Below are 21,682 nucleotides of genomic sequence, written 5' to 3' on the forward strand. Positions count from 1 at the left end.
GATTTTCTATTTGACCAGTTTCACCCGCTTAATACATCAATCATGTGAATGAAGTTGACATACTTTATGCAGTTATGGCAGTGAATCCCTGTCGCCAGTGGCCTCTATTAACTTTGCCAGTAGGCTATGCTGCATATCTTGCTACTACTGTGTCTCTGTGCATGTTTGTACCCACCCACATAACTTAAAAAGTAACTGAAGGCCACAATTTACTTCCGAATCTCAAACAAAGTAAGCGTCATCCTATCCAGATGCCAGGATCTGCACTTTCTTTACTGGCCAAATATAGTCCAAGGATGGCTGTTCTTGTTCAACATAGCTTGAAGGACTTCATGTACAATTTCAGCATTTTGGGTCTGATTCATGAAAGTATACAGCACATACTGAACACAATGTGCAATCCAAAATGTGGGGGGCTGTATTATCAATAAGAAATAAACACCATTTAGGATCCGTCGATGCTCCCCAATGGCATTAAAATAACCAGATACAGAACTATTTCAGACGGCAACAGGCAGGCATGAAATAATGACTTCAAAATGACTGGGCGAATCGATTCCATCCAGAGCAAAACTGCCCGAGATAGAACCGAGATAGTGGAGTCGGAATAAACCATAAACCACAATTTATTAATCCAACAGCTACAATCGAGAAAATCAAGAGGAACCTCTTAATAAAACCACATGGGACTGCAAACACAAATACGCAAAGTCATTACAAGGTCGACAGTTCTACTGTGAAATCTATCGTTACGTTAACGTTACCTGACACACAGCGTAAATTACGAGCGTGCAACGCACAACCTCCAACACCGGACTCCATTTTCATTGTGCGCCTAGTCCAGGGGTCGGCAACCCAAAATGTTCAAAGAGCCATTTTGGACCAAAAAAACAAAAAACAAATCTGTCTGGAGCCGCAAAAAATGAAAAGCCTTATGTAAGCCTTATATGATGGTAACACAGGCTGTAAGTGTATATTATCTATATTAGCCTACTATCAAAATGACTAAGTAGGCCTAGGCTACAACGAGGCTACATAATGAGCTTTCATAATTAAATGTTTTTCCCTACAGCGAATCTCGGAGAGAATGACACACCACGTGACTACTCCGCTGGTGCTTTAAGTTCAACTTCGTGTAATCACCATCCGTGAACCGTTGTTTTCCACGTTTTAATATCTCTCAGGCTGCAACAAAATTTCTCCAGAAGTAGGCTACTGCAATCGCACTTTTTCTCTCAGTCCCAACTGGGTAGTCGGCTGCAAATGAAGCATGCCTTTCCCTGAAAATGTCTTTCTAAATGTCTCTCTTTTTGTTGTTCGCCAACTTCTCATTACGCAAGCAAACATGCAGGCAATCCTTCCGCAATGGCAATGAAAGCAAATGATTCGGTCCATTCTGCCTTAAATTCTCTGATCTCATCGGCTATCTTTCTCTTTTTCCCTTTGGGATCCATGGCATGGCCATGCTGACACCCGCCGGTTTGTTTACAACCACAGCCACCTGCATGGCACGGTGCCGCCCTGAAACGTGTGTCGCAGGCTATCAAATCTTCGTTGACAGAAATGTTGAACTGTAATATTTATTATGCACATTTTTACAACATTGGAAAACGTTAAGAATGTTTGTCCTGATACAGAAACCATATTAAAACAAACAAACAAAAATCCCCCCATTCATTTTCATACATTTTTGAAGACGCTCAGGGAGCCACCAGGGTCGCGCTAAAGAGCCGCATGCGGCTCCAGAGCCGCAGGTTGCCGACCCCTGGCCTAGTCGATGCCTCACGTGTCCTGGACTGTCTCTCTCACATGACCCGAGTGTTTGTTCCCGTGATCAGCACTTCCATCTCTGTTTCAGTCTGTCACAGTATATCGCATTTTAATCCTTACCCTGATGGATATGCTTGAACAGGGTCTGGACAACACGTCAAGGTAACGACTTTTCTTGATAGCTAATCATTCGGCTCGGCAGATTCCTCGCTCAAGGCCTGTTGCGTTTTAAAACAGGTGCTAGACCTCAAGTGAAATTTTAACTCAGTAACTGTGTGTTGATGTTATAAACCGCCAACATTTGGTAGCTAATGAACGTGCAGATTACAAAGGAGTTATCCGACTTTACACCTGCAGTTTTATTTTGACGGGTGCAACTCTATTAGCAATGGCAAGCTAGCTATTTGCAGGAGTTTTTAAGATCAAGCACTACTATTTTTTAATTGTAATATCACTTCATTAAACTGAGAGAGCAATATTTAAGAAAGTGGTAGATAAATTGCAGTTATTTAATTGAGTTAGTTTTATGCTTCATTATTATACATTGAGTGTCCTTACAATCGGTACTAGATTAAGCTAACCAGCTGTCCTTTCCTCACCTTTGCAACACAGAAAAGTCATATTGCAAATGAGCAAACGAGAGTTGTTTGCTACTGTAGCTCGCTCGCTAGCGGTCTGGTTTATTGATGATCATGAAACTTAAAGTTGGCGGGCTGATTATTTACGACGTTTTGTAAGCGTTCATTTTATAATCCTGTCAAGGTGTATGTTGTTGATGAATGTTCTCTTATATTTTTGTGATCTACTAGTAATACTAGTCTAGTATGATGATGATGAAGGTGGGCAACGTTTCAACGCGATTTAGTTTTTTTTTGTGGGCGGCACTGCTGCTTTCTCCGTTTTATGACTTTGTTGGTGTTGATGGCGTTCACGTTACTGTGTCGTTGTTGTAGGTGCACAATTCATTGACTTTGTTGGAAACATCTAGAAACTTCTTTCTTGACCCACATATTATTTGCATGGGTCGTTTAGCGACTTTGGAATAATGTATGTAGAGTATTTAAACTATGATGTGTCTTATTTTTGCACAAAAAAATAATTCTTCACCATCTTTGCATTTTTAGCCACGAAAAACAAGAGGAAGAGGTTGTTCAAATAACTGAAGGTATGATAGAGCCATGTCTATTTTATTATCAAGACAACCAACAGTGTTATGATAACCTAGCCTAGAAATCTAGACGCCCCTAGCGGCAGCAAATCCCACCTTGATGTGGGTCTGGCTGGTCAGGCTAATGATAACCTATTAAAACGACTTTCTTGTCAACAGAAACCACTCCTGGTGTGGAGCAGACTGCGGTTACTATAGCAAATGTTCAACAGGCCTCAGCGTTTACTGACCACAATATTCAGTATCAGTTCCGCACTGAGAACAGCGGCGGGCAGGTATGCTGCTGTGTTTTCTAACTAGATGGGTCAGAGCATCAGCACAAACCTTTGAAGCTGATCTTGGATGATACCAGTCCTTTGTAAGTCAGACTGTAACATCAGCAAAACAAAATGTTAACTGTTATGCATGGTAGCATAATGTTTTTGGCTTGAGACAGACAAGGGATACATCGCAATTCTAATTCAAGAGTTGTGGCTGATTATTGAATTAAGTAGAGTTATACTCTATCTATGTACTTAACAATACTTTCAGTGTTTGTAAAGACACTGGTTTTCACAGTTACTTGTGGATTTTTAAATAGTTTATTAGGATGCTGAGGAGAGAAAGGGATCCTGTGGAGTTGATCCTTCTCTCCACAGTCTGGCTGTAAACAACGTTGGTGTGTGTGATCATGTGATGCCAATCCCTCACTGGGATTGGCACGGGGCCGATGTCACATGTCAGTCAGCAGGCTGGTCACATGATGAGTAGTGGTAAACGGGAGCATTTACAAATACTTTTCTTTTTGACCAAACAACTGGGCTTTTCTGGGCATGGGAAAGAAATGGTGAAATTAGATCACCAGTAGCCAGATGAGCCTGTTTGTCTTGTGTGCGCGTGTGTATGTGTGTGCATCTTACGTCTGTGTGTGTGTGATTGCGTGCAGAGATAAGGACATGTTTAGGTCTACTTACAGTACCCCATGCCATTTGGTCAAGTGGACAGGTTGAGCTGTAATTATGCACAATTTCATTTTAAACCTTATCTCCCCTTTACGGCACTGTTTGTCAGGAGGGACATGGTTGGCCTCATTTGACCTGCAAACAAGAGAAACATTCACAAGAGTTGCAAATCAAAGTAATTGATTCAACATGCAGAAAATCTGGGTTGCAAGTGTTACCTCATATACCCCCCCCCCCATCTTTCTTTCTTCCCATCTCTTTCCTCCTCTCTCTCTCTCTTTCTTTCTCTCTCTCTCTCTCTCTCTCTCTCCCTGTCTTTATCCAAGGTGACATACCGTGTTGTCCAGGTGACCGATCAGTCTCTGGAGGGGACTGATGAGGGCAGTGGGACAGTGAGCGTAGTCTCTGCTGCAGCATTTGCCAGTGCCCCACAGGCTGTTGCCCAGGTAATGCACACAATAGTAGTCGTCAGGACAACCACCCATCACCTCGCACCAAGCAAGCCAATAAACCAAAGGCTGAACTTTGTGTAATTAAGCCACAAGTTCATTCATGCACAGCTCAAAAGCTTCAAAAGCTTCAAAAGCTTCCTGTGCATCTGTTTACAATATTCCCTGCATACAATTGGTTGTGTAATACATAAACCTGAAGCAGCCCACCTTTTTTATAAAAAGAAAAACACCTTTAAAAAGAATTTGGCGTGTGTCAGCTTTCCTTCACAGTCTCACATGAACCCATGTAAGATTCCCTGGAGCTAAAGCAATATCAAGCCCTTCTCTCTGTCAGTCCCCGACCGCAGGTATTTACCACCTGCACTCAAAGCCTTGTAATATGTCTCCTGATCTCACAGAATGAAGACATCACGGTCACCAAACTAAAATGACCAAAATTGACACACCAATTCACACGCTTCCGCTGGCGATTTTCACCCAATATAGCCAAATATCACATCATTAAATGGACAAATGATAGAATGAATCCGTTCATTGATGAGGTTATCCAGCTTCCAAAAGATCCATCTTCTCTCATTTGCTCCTTTATAATGCTGTGGTTGCACATGAAACAATCAGATTTGGTCATTTGCATGCTCATCACACACAGATTCCTCCTCTCCACTGCAGGTAAACACATTTTTGCCTGCCAGCAGATTAGATTATGTATATTTTATACATCAATTGAATTAATTGTTTGATGCAAAAATGTATGTATGACTGCATGTATATTTGATTGGACACTCATTACCATTACTTTGTTCACCCAAAGCCTTTTGTTGTCCCTGATTGCATGTCTCTGTTCCAGGCGGTGATCCAGAACCCGTTCAGCAATGGTGGCAGCCCCGCTGCAGAAACCGCGGCAGGAGAGACGCGCTTCGCCTATTTCCCAGCAGCTACTGTGAGTGACGGCACGGCCGTTTCAGTCCAAGCCACGGCCGACCCCGCGCTCACACAGGGGGGTAAGAGCCTGCAGACATTTCTTTGCTCCAGACACCTGTGCTGCGTCACACAGCCAGCACTTAGCCAGCAGGTACCAGGGGTGCTGTTGGCAGCTCTCAGCGTTACCGCAAGAGTAGCCTGCATCCCATCACGTTATGATCGCACATTATGTACAGTAGGGAACAGAGAATGAAAGACATGATTGACATCTTAGACCATATTTTTGTTGCACTGAGAGGGAATCATTTGAGTCATCAGACTCACAGAATCACAGATCGCTGAGATCAGGTAGACAACTCAATAGCCGCAATGGCTGAAACGGAAAGGCTTTTTTACACTTTTAAACACTACATGGACATTCGAGACAACAATCTTCCATTTCACTACATGTTTTCCAGCAGTAACGTTATGTATGTGACAAATAAAATCCTTGAATCCTTCAATTTTAACACACACACACACACACACACACACACGCAAACAATAGCTGTTCATGTCTTTCTCTCCTCAGGTCAGTTCTATGTGATGATGACCCCCCCTGATGTTCTCCAGTCTGGCACACCGCGCACCATTGCCCCACGCACGCACCCATACACCGCGTGAGTACAGACACACACACACACACACACACACACACACACACAGACCAGTCTCCAGTGGGGTATACTACGAATCTCGCTGAACATAACCAGGCTTTCTTTGGATAACCTGGATTGCTAAATACGAAAGTCGCTATCAGAGTTGAGTGGTATTACGAAACTCACTCACTGATGAATTTATCAAACTAGTCTTTCAGCTCAGATCTGTGCGCGTTCTCGTGGTTGGGGTGACTTTGACCAATCGGGAAACGTGGAGACGCACAAGACAGCCTAGGTTAACCAACGATTACTTCCGCATTTATGAGCGGCAGAGAAATTTAGGGTGGTCTTTTTTAGTGTCTAGCCCATAACATAAAAAAATCGATGGTGGTCAGATATTGCATGGTATGCACGTCCATAAAAGTGATATATCTGCATGCGCAACATAGTTAAAGCGCCTTCGAGTTTCAAAATGTTTGAAGAGGCGGAGCTGCTCCAGTAGATGCGATGACAAATTCTCACACGTGAGATGACTTCGTAGCTAGTCAGTAGGATTAGTCAGAGGGCGGTGATTTTTCACGATTTGAGCTATAACTGAGCACATAACCTGCTCCCGACCAGGTTTCGTTGCGAGCATAAGATACCATGGTGATACAGCGACGCTAAAACAAATCCACTTTCGTATGACAGCATACCCTGGCTTTGAGCGCAACATACCTCGCTAACCCACTAATCGAGATTCGTAGTATACCCCACAGGGATACACATACGACACTGCCACCAGCCCTGGTGCAGGTGGACTCCAAACCTCTCAGCAACGTCAAGCATTCTAATTGGCATCAGCTCTTGCCAGCCTCTATCACTGTGGGGCTGCACGGGCGCTTTACTTTAGTGTGCCCTGCGTTTGTGATGCATTCCAGAGGCCCTCTGTCCTGTTCCTGCTCCCTTTCAGACACGCCGCTTTTATGCCAGCCCCTCTCCCTAATCATCTGAGGCTGATTTTAATTGGATAATAGTGACTGCAGCTAGCCTGGGAGCACGCAAAAATGCAGCTCACAGGTCTTTCAGCATCAAGGTTGAAGACCGCTGTTGTGTTTGTACATGTTGTTGTGTGTGTGTGTGTGTGTGTCTGTGTGTGTGTGTGTGTGTGTGTGTGTCTGTGTGTCTGTGTGTCTGTGTGTGTGTCTGTGTGTGTGTCTCTGTGTGTGTGTATTTGTCTGTGTGTATTTGTCTGTGTCGAGTTCTTTTTTTTCTAGTTACCTAGTGGCTCGGAGATAGTTAGACTGCCAAGCACCAAGGGCAGGCTTTGTTTTGGATTTCACATTTAAATCCTGCCAGAGGAAGAGATCTTTGAGAAAATGGGCAGCTAATGCCTTTAGATACCTCTCACTGTGTGGTACTTTCTAGGGGGACTGTGTGTGTGTGTGTGTGTCTGTGTGTTCCTTTTTGCCTCACTGGGAGTTATGCAATGTGTATGTGTGTGTGTGTGTGTGTGTGTGTATGCCCATGCATGCACTCCTGGTTTCTCTCCAGCATGTTTGTCCTCGTCTGCTCTTCTCTCTCATCCTCACTGCTCTCCGTGGTGATCTTTGTGTGTTTGTGAAGTAATCCAGAAGAACCCTCTCCCCAGCCATGTTTATTTATACGTTTTTGGCACACACCTCGTTCCTATGGTTGATTTGATAACAAAGGGATAAGCACAACTCAATGAAAGATATTAAAATGATAAATATAAGATCAAAAGACATGAAATTGATAAAAATTTGAGATCAAAAGAGGGCTGTTAATTTCACTTGAGGAGGAAGTGTTGCTAACATGCCTGAGTGTTCGCACACAGGGGAGAGAAGGCTCCCGTTTCCCCTTCAGCTTTGCCATGTTTATTAAAAAGGCATTTCGCCACAGTTGGTGCTTTTTGTTAGTCATCCAGAGAGATCTCATGATTCTCTCTCTCTCTCTCTCTCTCTCTCTCTCTCTCTCTCTCTCTCTCTCTCTCTCTCTCTCTCTCTCTCTCTCTCTCTCTCTCTCTCTCTCTCTCTCTCTCTCTCTCTTTTGGAAATCTAATTTGAGGGGAGGAGAGGTGGATTAGTAAGTCTTTTGAAGTGGTTAAAGACAACCAGATGTCTCCTCCTACGGATGTGGGGACGATGCAGCCGGGTTTGGGTTTTTTTGGCAGCGTTATGGACGCAGTTTTGGCTTAATGGTGAGGATCAGATCTGCTGCTTATCCCATTATACTGCTCCTCGGAAGGCTACAGACACTTCCATTCATTTCCATGTGCCGTCAAAACAGTCAAAAAGTCTGATCATTTTTATGTTGGCTACTGAAAAGGCCATATCGACCACTGTTATTACAAACAGGTTTGAGCCTGTTTCCTGTTTCATGCGGTCTGTTCAATGTAACAGAAATTCATTCATCATTCAGCTAAAATGCAGCAAGTAATATGTTGTTACAAAACACTAGAACCTTCTGTGTTTAGCTTGAAGAACTTTGGCTAAAGCCCCAAAATGAACATTTCTCCAAAATATGTCTTTGGAATTGTTTTGGAAAGTAGTCATATTGTAAGTGGGATTCAGGACTGTCCAGGACGTACACACTCAACCTAGTGTTGAAAAGGAAATTGAAATAAACAGTGTCCCTCACACTGCATGAGTATGGAGTTGAATACAACGTTATAGTTTTTTTGTTGTTGTTCCGATCTCTGCCCATTGAGAGACGTGTGCACAGTTGAGCGTGCAGACGATGCATGTAAACCAATTGGAGCGACAGCTGCTCCAGAAACGCAGCGCTGCGTGCCTCGCAAGTGTTTTTACGCAGATAACTAACTTGAAATTAAAGCCCCGACAGTGTGGCAGAATGTAGCGAGGTGTCAGCCAGCGCTGATCTTTCACACCACCGCGTCAGCTTTCCGTCGACGCTAACGGCTGCCTGGCTGCCTTTTGGCGCGCGCTCAGCAGAGGCGTTGAGACGCCCTTCGCTCCGCTGCGCCCCGCTCCTGGCTGATTGACAATCCGCTGACGCCTGCCTGCCATGGTGTCGTACGTGCGCCACAGAGGAAGCATCCGGATCAACCCCACCCTAACTCTTCCTCTCCCCCCACCCTAACTCTTCCTCTCCCCCACCCCAACTCTTCCTCTCGCCCAGCCCACTGCATTAGTTTTTGCCCTGATGGAGGGGCGAGTGTAGAACTCGGGTTCTGTGCTGTGTGTGTGTGTGTGTGTGTGCGTGTGTGTGTTGGTCGTAAATGTGGAATGTGAATGTGTGTTGGGGTGGACGTGTGTCTGTTTGCGTGAGCTTGTATTCGTATAAGTGTGTGTGTGTGTGTGTGTGTGTCTGTCTGTCTGTCTGTCTGAGTACAGTATAGAGTTTGTTGAGCTCCACTGGCCACCCTAACAAGCACACATCAATACAAGTCACTAGTTCTTGCCTACAAAGTGATGGCTGGGTCTGCTCCCACTTACATAAATGCTCTCATAAAGGCTAATGTTAGCCCTTTTCTGCTACGTTCCTCCAAGGAACATCCCCTACACTTTGTAGTACCCATTGGTGGAACGACCTACCAGCCATGGGGTAGTCGTGGCCTACTGGTTTGGACTTGTAACCGAAGGGTTGCCGGTTCGATCCCCGACCAGTAGGAAAAATGTGGTAGGAGTGGTTGGGCACAGCTCTCCCATGCCCACCTCCATGGCTGAAGTGCCCTTGAGAAAGGCACCTAACCCCTCACTGCTGCCCAAGCGCCACTGTGGCAGGCAGCTCACTGCTCCGGGTTAGTGTTTGCTTCACCTCACTGTGTGTTCAATGTATGCTGTGTGTGATTTCCCTCACGGGATCAAAAAACCCCTATAAGTATATACAGTATACTTATATATACCAAATGCTACCAGAGCAATAGCGTCCTTGTCTATCTTAAAGAAGCTCTTGATGACCCAACTCTTCGGGAGTATCTCCTCTCCTAACACATCTAACAACCCAACACACCCAACATGCACCTACCTTTCTTCGACTATTATCTCCTTTGACTACACTATTGCTTACAGAACTAGAAAAGCACTCAGAGAGCGCAAGCCTCCTCCTCAAAGCGAAAACATAACTGCCTCCTGGATCCAGACGGTGATACGAATCATTCCCAAAATGTAATCGTTTCTTCCTTGGTCATTTCAGACTTTCCCTGAACATTTCATCGAAATCCATCCATAACTTTTTGAGTTATCTTGCAAACATACAAACAAACAGACAGACAGACAGACAAACAAATCCCGATGAAAACATAACCTCCTTGGCGGAGGTAATTATGCACTCTTTACTTTAGTCTTTATTGTAGTGGTACGTGTTACTATGGTCTCCTTTGCAATGTAGCTTGAATGTTTATCCTCATTCTGTAAGTTGCTTTGGATAAAAGTGTCTAAATGACTAAACGTAAATGTATAATGTAAAATGCAGTGTGGGGTGATCTTGAGCAAATGTGTGACTTTAGCTCCTATAGATAGTGCTGGGTCGGTGTTGGAATTAGGTGCTGTGTCCACCAAACGCGTTTTTTGCGCCGACGGCGACAATTTTCAATGTAAAGTCTATGTAGCTCAGCGCTCACAGCGCTGAGCGCCCTTGACGGAAAAAAAACGTCGGCGCCGACCTTTTTTGTCGCAGCGCTCAGAGCGCTCAAAGTTGAAATCTGTTCAACTTTTAGAACAGCGCCGGGCGCGTCAATGGCACTTCTCGTTATAAACCGTGTCTGGTTTTGGTAACTTAGCAACAATAAACACTTATCGAAGCGCCGAGAGGAGGAGGTTGTGGGCGATCTGGCTGTAAAAAACGCGTTTGGTGGACACAGCACCTTAACGTCTCTGTTCAGTTGCAGCAGCACTGGTATACGCGCTCGAACACAAGGGAGAAAAAAAGAGTAAAGGAGTTAGTTGAAACATAGAGATAAATAAAGATGAACAATCAATAAATACAGTACATGGACGTTTTGGGGAGGGAAGAACCAGGAGGAGATTTCCGTTGCACCTTGCAGCACCGTGGGATCATTTTGGGCTTGTGAACGCTTGACTTGTGGGGCCGGGACTGCCTGTCTGCTGCATGCATACACTGTCACTCTTCAGCTCCTGGGGATGTGCGTAAATGTGCTGTGACTGATGCCAGGACTGACATGTGAACGTCTGAGCAAATACATACTTTTCCTGCCCGACAACCTTAACACTAAACCTGCCATTCACAGACAAGAAGTTGGGCAGCTGCAGGAAGACCCGTCAAGCTGGTGAGGACCATCTCCTTCACACTCCCCTCCCCTCCCCTCCCCTCCCCCCCCTCCTGAAACCCCATTGTAACACACTCCCGCGCACCCACGTAGAAACTGATCACATGCTTAACATTAATCTCTCCTCCAAGCCAGACCCGTGCCTCCGGCGCTATCTCCCGTGTAGCCTGTAAAAGGGAAGGATTGTGTGGTCCCTTCCTTTGATCTGTCATTGGTAAGGGAGGTGTAATGGCTTCCAGGTAATCAGATTCTGGATGCTCTAAGTCGGTCGGTTTTGCGCGGGGGAGCCCATTGTACGTTTTAAATCTCTCCGCAATAGAAAAAAAAAAACGGTGACCGCTAAGTGCTGAGGCGGTGACCTAACGCGGGCATTGAAAGTCAATTCCCAGGAGTGAGATTGGAAGACATTTCTCAAGGCTGTTAGCTTTTATTGTGCCATCAAAACAAATACACCTAAGCCGTCCTCACAAACCCCTGGCTGTGTGTTCAATTATAGTAAACAATTCAGCAGCAGGATGAGCCGGCCGCCTTTTTTTTCTCCGCAGGGCAGATGATGTCTGTGGGTTTTGAAGGACAGCCTTTCAGGCAATCACAGGCTGATTTTGTTTTCATTTTTTTTCCCCCCTTTCGATTTGCCATTAGAGGGATAATGAGAAGTGCCTCGGTGCCAGGCAGTTGAGGGAAGAGATGCATTGGCAACCCACAGACACACTGCCAAGCGTTTCATCACCCATACCTACTGATCCTGAAAAAATGTCTGTGTATTCACTTAAGAGTTGTCCCTTTTTGGAATGAGGTCTCAAATTTGCACTTTACTCACTCAGCTAATTTAGTGTTTTATCGTCTGTTGAAAATAAAATAGTTGAGGGCCTCCACTTACTATAACATTGCACTTCGTTTAAGGTGTATATTAAAAAACAACAACAACAACAAAGGCTTGCTCGAGTAGATAAGAACTTGGATCACTTTCTTATCCAGTATGGCATTTGAACAACAAAAGGTCAGACCAAACAAATCAACAGATGCCGGCTTTTAATATCATCTCCTCGAGCTGTCAGCCCTGTCGACTCGGCACTGGGACTCTTTATGACGGTGCCGGCGCCTTTTTCGCTCTGCATCATCGTCCTCGGCAAGCAAGGTCCCATGAGGCATGATTGGAGCGCGCTCACACCGGCAGTGCCTTTATGTGGGAGTCGTGACTTCATTAAAGCACACCTGAAGGGGATTGTGCCATGCGGCGAACAGTTTGTCATTAGACTAAATCTGGGCAGGCACACGCTTTCTCCCTCTCTTTGTCTCTCGCTCACTCTCTTTCTGTCTCTCTCTCTCTCCCTTCTCTTGATCTATCTGTATTCCTCTCTTTCATTCTCTCTTTCGCTCTCTTCCACTAGTCCTTTATTCTATCTTTCTCTCTCTCGCTCTCTCTCTCTCACTCCCTGCCTGCCTGCCTCTCTCCCTCCTCCCCTCCTCTTCCTGTTTCACAGCTGCTTCCCAGAGCTGAGATTTTTAACATAATGAACTAAGTTGACGCTCCAGACTCCCATGGGGAGGCACACAATAACACCCAGCCCGCCCGCACACACGCACGCACGCACGAACGCACGCATGCACGCACACACACACACAGCTGACAAGACACTCACAAAGATCAGGCGGCCTACTGTTGCAGGACGTTTGATGGTGTGTTAGATGATGCAATTTTCGCAGAGAGTCGAATCCTCCATTGGTCCCTGCAGAGGGCATGTGCTCTGCCTCAGAAATGGTTTTGTAAGGAGATGAGAGGGAAAAAGTTCACAGATGCCAAAAGTCAAGTCTATTGTGAGGGAGATGGTGAGATTAAGAATGTGCTAGAACCTAACGTCCATGATATACCGAGAGAATTCCTCCCCTTGATAAGAATCGGTCATCATGCAATATCAACAATGTAGTTCATGAAATGATTACATATGCACCACAACATGGGCAGTTCACCTGTTGACTGAGAATGGCAGAAGACAGACCTCAAACCTACGTGGGGGAGAACAGTTTGCTGTAGATTATTGTCAAGATTACGGTTTTATTTTTATCTTTGGATCAACGCTTTGTTTTGTGTGTGTGGGTCTTAAAGCAACACTAAAGCACTTTTTCTCTGTCGCACAAACGCTATTTGTTTATCCAGCAAATAATTATGTCCACAGACAAGGTAGAGTATGTTGCATGATTTTATGAAATTATGGTGTATTGCAACATCGAAGCAAGTCAAATTTGTAGTTTCTTATGTCTCATTTCATCAAACTACAGATACACTACCCGATCTGGTAAAGTTACATAGTGCGGTTATAGCCAATAGAGGGCCGCAAAGTGAAAGCAGATCGGGCCGTTCACCCTGTTACGGGTTGATAAACCGCTGAAATGATATTGGGAACATTATTTTAGGGTACACAAAACTCTTTAGTGTTGCTTTAAGACTGTATGAGAATGTGACTTGTAGCAAAGAGGATAGTTCCCAGTGCACCATGATGCACAGCAGCGGGGATATCCTCCTACTTGTTATCACATAATTATATTGTTATTGCAAAAACTATTACCGTAATTTCCCAACTATTAGCCGTGGCTTATAAATTGATTTTGCTATTTTTTTCAGCTATGAGGTTAATACACAGGGGCAGTTAATATGGTATTAATATGGTTTTGTTTATTTTAATATAGTGTTTATAAAACACTGTCCTGTGGCCTATACATAATGCGGCTGTATGCAAATTAATCACTGTATGCATTATTGTGATGTAGATTTATGTTTATGTCGACCAATCCCTCGAGAGATCTAGTGCCATATAGTCAGTCAGTGTACATTTATTCTTACAACACTGCCAGACAACTCTTTGTGTTAGTAGATCTGATAGAAACGTGTTCATCTGTTGTCATCATCGTTGTTTGTGTGTTGTCAGGAAAGTGGACGGGACGCGCACGCCCAGAGATGAGAGGAGGCGAGCGCAACACAACGAAGGTGAGCGTCGCCCTGCACCATCGTGCCGTTATCAGAGGAGTGAAAGAGAATTTTCAGAGCTCGGTCGTTTTCACAGTCCTCCTCTAGGATTTGAAAACAGTTGCTTACACCAACGGTATGAATAGTACAAAACACTGTAGGTATCAGCCCATGACATTGACCTGACATCAAGCAGCCACTAGGGGATGCCGTTAATCTTCAGGTGTTGCTGTGTGACTTTTCTATGTTTTTTTTCACAGCAAGCTTTTCTCATTGACAGATGGAGGGTTAGCTTCACTTTATGATTTTACAAAGTTATTGCAAAGCTATCCACATGTAGCAGCGTAAAGGTGGCTTTTCACAGTCAAATAACCCCCCCCCCCCCCCCAGACCCACAGCAGTGTGTCCAGCCCAATATTCAGAAGGAGCCTTGACCGGCTGGATGTTTTTCTCAGAGGCCAAATGTTGTGCACAGCCCACTAATAGATAGGAGAAAAGTTTAATAGATTGAAGATCATTAGGATTTGGGCTCGACAAGTGAAAAATGAAAATTGATTATAGAAGAGCAGCCTTTTTGTTGTTGTTCTTCTGTTTGAAATTCAACTATCTGTAAGTCAGGCACGCATGGATGGACACACTTTACCCGTATGTTTCACATGGAGGACTCGTACCTCTGTGCTGCTAAGTGTTTTTGTCTGTTTGTCTGTTGACGTTGCTGTCTGTCTGACTGTGTGCAGTGGAGAGGCGGCGGAGGGACAAGATCAACAACTGGATTGTCACGCTGTCCAAAATCATCCCCGATTGCAACATGGACAGCAGCAAGACCGCAGCGGTGAGAGGGAAGGGGGAAAGCTGTTGGCAAGAATGGCCTGTCTGTCTGTCTGTCTGTCTTTGTGTGTGTCTGTCTTTGTGTGTGTGTGTGTGTGTGTGTGTGTGTGTGTGTGTGTGTGTGTGTGTGTGTTTGCTTTTGTATGTGTGTCAGGATTGACAAAGAGAGTGAGTGAGTGAGTGAGTGAGTGAGTGAGTGAGTGAGTGAGTGAGTGAGTGAGTGAGTGAGTGAGTTGAGTGAGTGAGTGAGTGAGTGAGTGAGTGAGTGAGTGAGTGAGTGAGTGAGTGAGTGAGTGAGTGAGTGAGTGAGTGAGTGAGTGAGTGAGTGAGTGAGTGAGTGAGTGAGTGAGTGTATGTAACCTCCTTTTCCCTTTGTCCTCTCAGAGTAAAGGCGGAATCCTCTCCAAGGCATGTGACTACATCCGTGAGTTAAGACAAACCAATCAGAGACTGCAGGAAAGTTTCAAGGAAGTGGAGCGCATTCAGGTGGACAATGAGCTGCTCAGACAGCAGGTGTGACCCCAGAGCCCAACCATTCCAGCCTATTACATGTAGATCAGGACAGCGCTTTCATTTGGAGGTGTATGTTTTTAAAAGTCATCCTATAAACAATTGATTTCAAGATTATTTTAATTACTCTTAAGGCTCATTGCTGAGCTCTTTGTGCCTTATACACATGCACAAAAATTGTGATCCTCTGGTAGCGTTTCTGAGTCCATTAGCTACCGAAGCTGTTCACTATTTTTTGGTTTGTTTGTAGATCATCAGTAAAAAAGGAACAATATAAACCCACTACATGCCACATCATATACAAATATACACATCAGTCAAGCAAGCCAGTTTGCCTCTATCTGAGCCATCTGGGCTACTTCATACTTAAGCATTACAGTTGAACATGCTTAACGTGGGCAAGTTTTCATCATTTGTATTTTTTGCTCACACAAAAGCTATTCTCCAGCCAGGGCTAATACAAAACTCATGGCAAAAGCACACACCCATCACGATGCAGATGATTACAATTCCACAGGCAACGCACAGAAAATTATTTAAATGGAAAGGCAGCTTCAAATCGAGAAATTGCCTCTGCATATCAAATGATGGCGAGGTGTTCCTGAAAATCGGCTTTTAGGCTGTGATTACATTAACACCCTTAATGTCAGGAGCCGGGATGACAGCCTCTCCACCACAGTGGGGAAAGGTCAGGTGAGGAAGGATACCTGGCGAGAAGTGTTTGCTTGAGTTTATAAAAATTTCAAATGATCCCCCAGGTCGTCCGGGGTCAGCTGGGCTGAATGAATATTGAGCAGCTGTCTGTTTGCTCAGCTGAATAGTAATTGAAGTCATACGCCGATGTCTCCCGCGCAGAGACAGACGCAAACGACGCTTTAAAGTGCAGAGCTCGTTAGTTCACACAACAATTAGCCCGGGCCCATTCCAAATAAAGACTGTAAATGTCACGGCTGCGGTGCTATCCTTTTGTCCTCGCCGCCTTGCCAAAACGGATTTCTTTGTTAATGTTGATTTGCCAATTATGCAGTGAGCAGGACGACAGGAGTTCATTGTGTACTTGAGGGTTTAGAAAATGCCGACATGGCAGAAATCAAGGCCCACCTGTTTGTAGTTCGCAGACGTCGAGTCATTGTCAGGGCTACTCACACACACACACACACACACACACACACACACACACATACACAAATATGCAGACATAGACAGAAGCATACATAGATCATACATACATACATACATACATATATATGTACATACACGCTCACTTACACATACAGTGCCTATAGAAAGTCATCATACCCTTTTGAAATAGTTACTTTTTTTGTCTTACAGCCTGAAATCAAAACCCATTTTAAAAAAAATATTTTCCAGTTTTATTAACAAATTTAGCTGTACAACATCAAAATAATGAAAAAAAAGTAAACAGTTCTGAAAATTAATCAAAAAATAAAAACTAGAATAACAGGGTTGGAAAAGTCATCATACCCCTGACTTAATACTTTGTAAAGCTTCCTTTTGCTTTCATTACAGCCATAAATCTGTTTGGATATGTCTCTATTATAGCTTTGCACACCTAGATAGGGGAATATTTGCCCAATTTTCCGTGCAGAAATGTTAAAATGTAGTCAAATTCTGTAGGGAATGGCGATGGACTGCTCTCTTCAAGTCAATCCACAGATTTTCTATAGGATTTAAGTCAGGGCTCTGACTTTGCCACTCAAGGATATTCACCATCCTATCCTTAGGCCACTGCTTTGTTCTTTTGGAAATATATGTTTAGGATTATTGTCGTGTTGGAAGGCGAATGACCTCCCCATCCTCAGCTGTCTAGGAGAGGAACGCAGGTTTTCCTTAAGAATTTGGGTGTACTTGGCAGCATCCACTTTCCCTTCTATCCTGACCAATTGCCCAGTTCCCGCTGAAAAGAAACATCCCCACAACATAATGTTGCCCCCACCATGCTTCACACTAGGTATGGTGTGTTTTGGGTGGTGTACTGTGTTGGTTTTCGCCAAACATTGCGCTTGGAGTTCAGTGCAAAAACACATCTGGAATATTCTGTCACCATGTGGAAAAAGCTTTTATGGTCAGATGAGACTAAGATCGAACTTTTTGGAGACTAAGATTGAAGTTTTTGGACTGAGCTCCAGGCGCTAACCAAACACAGTATACACACCCAAACACACCCAAAACACACCATACCTACTGCGAAGCATGGTGGGGGCAACATTATGTTGTGGGGATGTTTCTCTTCAGTGGGGACTGGGCAATTGGTCAGGATAGGAGGGAAAATGGATGCTGCCAAGTACACCCAAATGATTGAGGAAAACCTGCAGCCCCCATGCTAGACAGCTGAATATGGGCAGGTCATTCGCCTTCCAACACGGCAATGGTCCTAAACATACTGCCAAAAGAACAAAGTAGTGGCTTGAGGATAGGATGGTGAATATCCTTGAGTGGCAAAGTCAGAGCCCTGACTTAAATCCTATAGAAAATCTGTGGATTGACTTGAAGAGAGCAGTCCATCGCCATTCCCTACAGAATTTGACTAAATTTTAACATTTCTGCACGGAAAATTGGGCAAATATTCCCCTATCTAGGTGTGCAAAGCTATAATAGAGACATATCCAAACAGATTGATGGCTGTAATGAAAGCAAAAGGAAGCTTTACAAAGTATTAAGTCAGGGGTATGATGACTTTTCCAACCCTGTTATTCTAGTTTTTAATTTTTTATTAATTTTCAGAACTGTTGACTTTTTGTTTCATTATTTTGATGTTGTACAGCTAAATTTGTAAATAAAACTGGAAAAGATTTTTTTTAAAATGGGTTTTGATTTCAGGCTGTAAGACAAAAAAAAGTAACTATTTCAAAAGGGTATGATGACTTTCTATAGGCACTGTATATAGATATGTATATATGTGCACACTGACACACACACAAAACCCATACTTTAACTTTGTACACATTCTATCATATTCATATGGATTAGCACTCGCTCTGAAGTGGGCAATCAATGGCTGCATCACTTGCGTGCGTCTTGAAATGTGGAGCGGTCAATACGCAAGTGCACAATAATGAATTTAACGAGGCAAGTTGCTGCCAAGACACAAGTAGCACAGCAATTTACACTGGAAGCAGCGTGTCCTTTTAATTTCATCTATACAGCTTTTCAAAGAAGTCGTGCGTGTGTGCGATTAGTCAAGAGATGGAATTCTGAGAGCTCTGCTTGTTAATGGATATAAACAATTACGTTAGTGCTTGTTGTGAATAAAGTGACTGAGTATCTTTCTCTTTCCCTCATTCTCTCTCTTTCTTTCTTTCTCTCTCTCTCTCTCTCTCTCTCTCTCTCTCTCAGATTGAGGAGCTGAAGAACGCTAATGCACTGTTGCGTGCCCAGCTGCAGCAGCACGGCATGGAGGTGGTTTTGGAGGCGGCGCCCCAGTGACCGCAGGCAGAGGTGGCCCTGAGAAGGAGACGCAGAGGCAGCGTGGTGGCGGTGGTGGGGGAGGGGGGGGGCCAGGACGCGGACGTCTCTCTAAAGGTAGTGGACAGAGAGACACACACACACACGTGTGTGTTCCAGTACAGGAGGATCAGCTCCATGAAAGAGTGAGCGGACGAAAAGCCTAAAACTTTGAAAGACTGAGACCTGAAGACTCCCACTGTGCACTCTCCCACCTCCCCTCCCGACCTTCACCTTCATGTGGGTGGCTTGCATCTGGCTGCCTTGCCTTTTTCCCCCCTGTTTGGACCACTGGAGACCGCGGTCACCTCGCTGGTGCTGTTTGGTGTCTATTCTGCACTGGACTGCAGTTCCCGATTCATCTTTAATTCCATTTGTGTTCCCTCCACAGCTACCCCCACCCCACCCCCACCCCTCAGGGCAATTTCTCCTGGTGAAACTGCAGCCATTACCAGCAGTCCCCTGGTATTCCTGCTCCCTGCATCATCAATATTGCAATATTTATTCAGTCAGATACAGTATGTGATGCATGACACGGAGGATGTTTGTGCTGTTTATAATTTTTTTGAAGATTCCTTGGATTTATAGTTTCTATATCAACTTGATAAACATATGATGTTATTTCAGCCCTACCCCCACCAATACTTCATCCTACTCTACCCCACTTTGCTTTCTCACCTCACACACCACTGTCGTCTTTTCCACCGCCCCTTTTCTTAAATGTGTCCTTACATCAGCCTAACACCTCTTGATTTAATCCTTGAACAGGCCGGGTGTATGCATGAGAGACAACTGAACACTGCACAACGCATAATCCACTAAGCCTCCTGAATAGTCGAAGGCACAACTCCTTAAACACAAGGTGTCGATCTGAACTGTCGAAATAGAAGGCCCTGTTTGAAGAGATTGCTTTCTTATCACATGTCAACCTTGAAGGGACACCGGTCGTGTTTGACTGAACAGAGGAGGAAGAAATAGTACTGCTTGTGTATATTATGATCAGATATCTCGCGTGGAAGGGTAGAAGAAGGTATTTTTGTTTTTTGTTTTTTTTTGGGGGGGGGAGGTCCTTCAAGGCAGCAACTGTGAGATCGGGTTTTTGTGCTAACCTTGCCGTTAGTGAATAATGAAGGCCAAGGGGGAAAAAAATTATACCTGACAACACTCTGAAGCTAATCGATTGCTATAATTAGTCAGTCACATACAAAAAGACCACGGGGACCCTGTTCTCACTAATGCCCCTCAGTAGCACAGTAGCCTACCCTTAAAGTGTATTTTTCTGTGTGTTGACCGAGATGGAAGAGCTGGTGGAACTGTTACTTTCAGGAGAAATTCCAGCTTGGGATCTGATGTATGGGAACTTCTATTTAGTTATTTGTTAAATAGTGGTGCCAGACATGATGCACATTTTATTTGAATGATGATTGTTTCAAATCAATGACTTAAAACCCACTACTGAATATACATTAGGCTCATAATCATCTTTAATTTAAGAGGTTTGATGTATTGCTGAGGCAAGCCAGATTTCTCAACCCAGACCATAATTACAAACAGACCTTGCAGCACCATGTCCATTTTATCAGGAGGGATACATTGACATTAGAGCATATTATTGTATATGATCCTGAATTTTAGATTCCTTGGAGACCGTGTCAGCCACTGTGGCCTAATCGTAGGGACTCAAGCTTATGCTGAACATGACCAGTTGTCATTAGCAGCGATCTCAGCCCATTGCCAATCATCAGCTTCATATGAAAATAAAAGGACTACTTTTTACAAAGCATTGCAAATGCAACGAGTCATCACCTGTCATATTTAGCCAGTATGAGAGGAGGGACATTGTGAGTACCGCAATTGACAAATTGTGCTCTCTGTCTTGTTATCATTATTTTTTCTGGCTGTGCCCAAAGTGCAGTGATTTGAAGAATATTAGCAAATTTGGGTTTATGCCCAGCAGTTTTGTCAAAGAAAAAAAAATGGTGCTCAAGACATTCTGTTTACTACATCTGTGAGGTGATATGCTGGCAACAAGACCAAAGGCATTTCAAGGACGTTTCAGCCTCACTGAGACTGTCGCGGATGCCAAAATTCCTGATTGAATCCCACCCCTAAATATGCAAAGAAATTTGGTCTTTCTATGAGCCTAAGCAATAAGGCAAATAAACTCCTGATTGGTCAAATACTTGGCTTTGAGGCCCTCAGTTAAAGTGTTTTGTTTATTGGGTCTGTATAGTTCCTGACTGATCATGGCCGATTTGTGAAGAATGTACATCAATTTGCCGTTTCTTTTTAGGCTAATTCTCTAAAGTCTATTGTTGTCAGTTCCCTACATGGGTTTGCCTAGAGTTTATTGTGATTTGTTTTCATTTTGATTTTTATTAATTATCATTTGTCCTCATTATGTTTCAACTGAATGCTAATTATTTTATTATAATTTCTTCCCCACACCCATCTGGTATTGGGTGGGGGTGGAGTAGTCCACTGTCTTTGAAATTTGAAACGATGAACAGACACCAATATTTTGTAATGTTTGTTACTTCATCATTATCATCTGCCTTCTCGACGTGAGGAAGATCAGAAGAGAGCTCTGTGGTGCTTTTTTTTCTTAAGAAAAATAAACTCCTTTCTACTCAGTTTATCTTTGCAAGGAAATGTTAAGAGACAAAAAAAAAAAAAAAAAATCTGTAGTATCTTCTGTTACATACAAATCCTTTCAATTATTACATGGCTGAGATTAAATACAGACTCTTACAAAGCTCTCATAGTCGCTTTG

General features: G+C 43.9%; 1 protein-coding gene across 3 annotated transcripts; it reads left to right on the forward strand.

Moving 5' to 3' along the window:
- Positions 1 to 1,774: 1,774 nt before the first annotated feature.
- LOC134082687 (upstream stimulatory factor 2) lies at positions 1,775 to 21,545 on the forward strand. 3 transcript variants are annotated; one of them, XR_009939650.1, is made up of 11 exons: positions 1,775 to 1,932; positions 2,895 to 2,935; positions 3,098 to 3,213; positions 4,206 to 4,325; positions 5,179 to 5,332; positions 5,824 to 5,911; positions 11,103 to 11,141; positions 14,069 to 14,127; positions 14,844 to 14,938; positions 15,319 to 15,514; positions 18,802 to 18,928. XR_009939650.1 is itself a non-coding variant. In XM_062538586.1 (11 exons), the coding sequence occupies exons 1-11, from the start codon at positions 1,895 to 1,897 to the stop codon at positions 18,889 to 18,891; spliced, it is 969 nt and encodes a 322-aa protein (XP_062394570.1). In that variant the 5' UTR covers positions 1,775 to 1,894; the 3' UTR covers positions 18,892 to 21,545. The 3 variants fall into 3 exon arrangements, 2 of the variants coding, with proteins under 2 accessions (XP_062394570.1, XP_062394571.1); XM_062538586.1 differs by having other exon boundaries at positions 15,319 to 15,447; positions 18,802 to 21,545; XM_062538587.1 differs by lacking the exon at positions 11,103 to 11,141 and having other exon boundaries at positions 15,319 to 15,447; positions 18,802 to 21,545.
- Positions 21,546 to 21,682: the final 137 nt, after the last annotated feature.

Source organism: Sardina pilchardus, chromosome 6 (genome assembly GCF_963854185.1).
Source record: "Sardina pilchardus chromosome 6, fSarPil1.1, whole genome shotgun sequence".
Lineage (NCBI taxonomy): Eukaryota > Metazoa > Chordata > Actinopteri > Clupeiformes > Clupeidae > Sardina > Sardina pilchardus.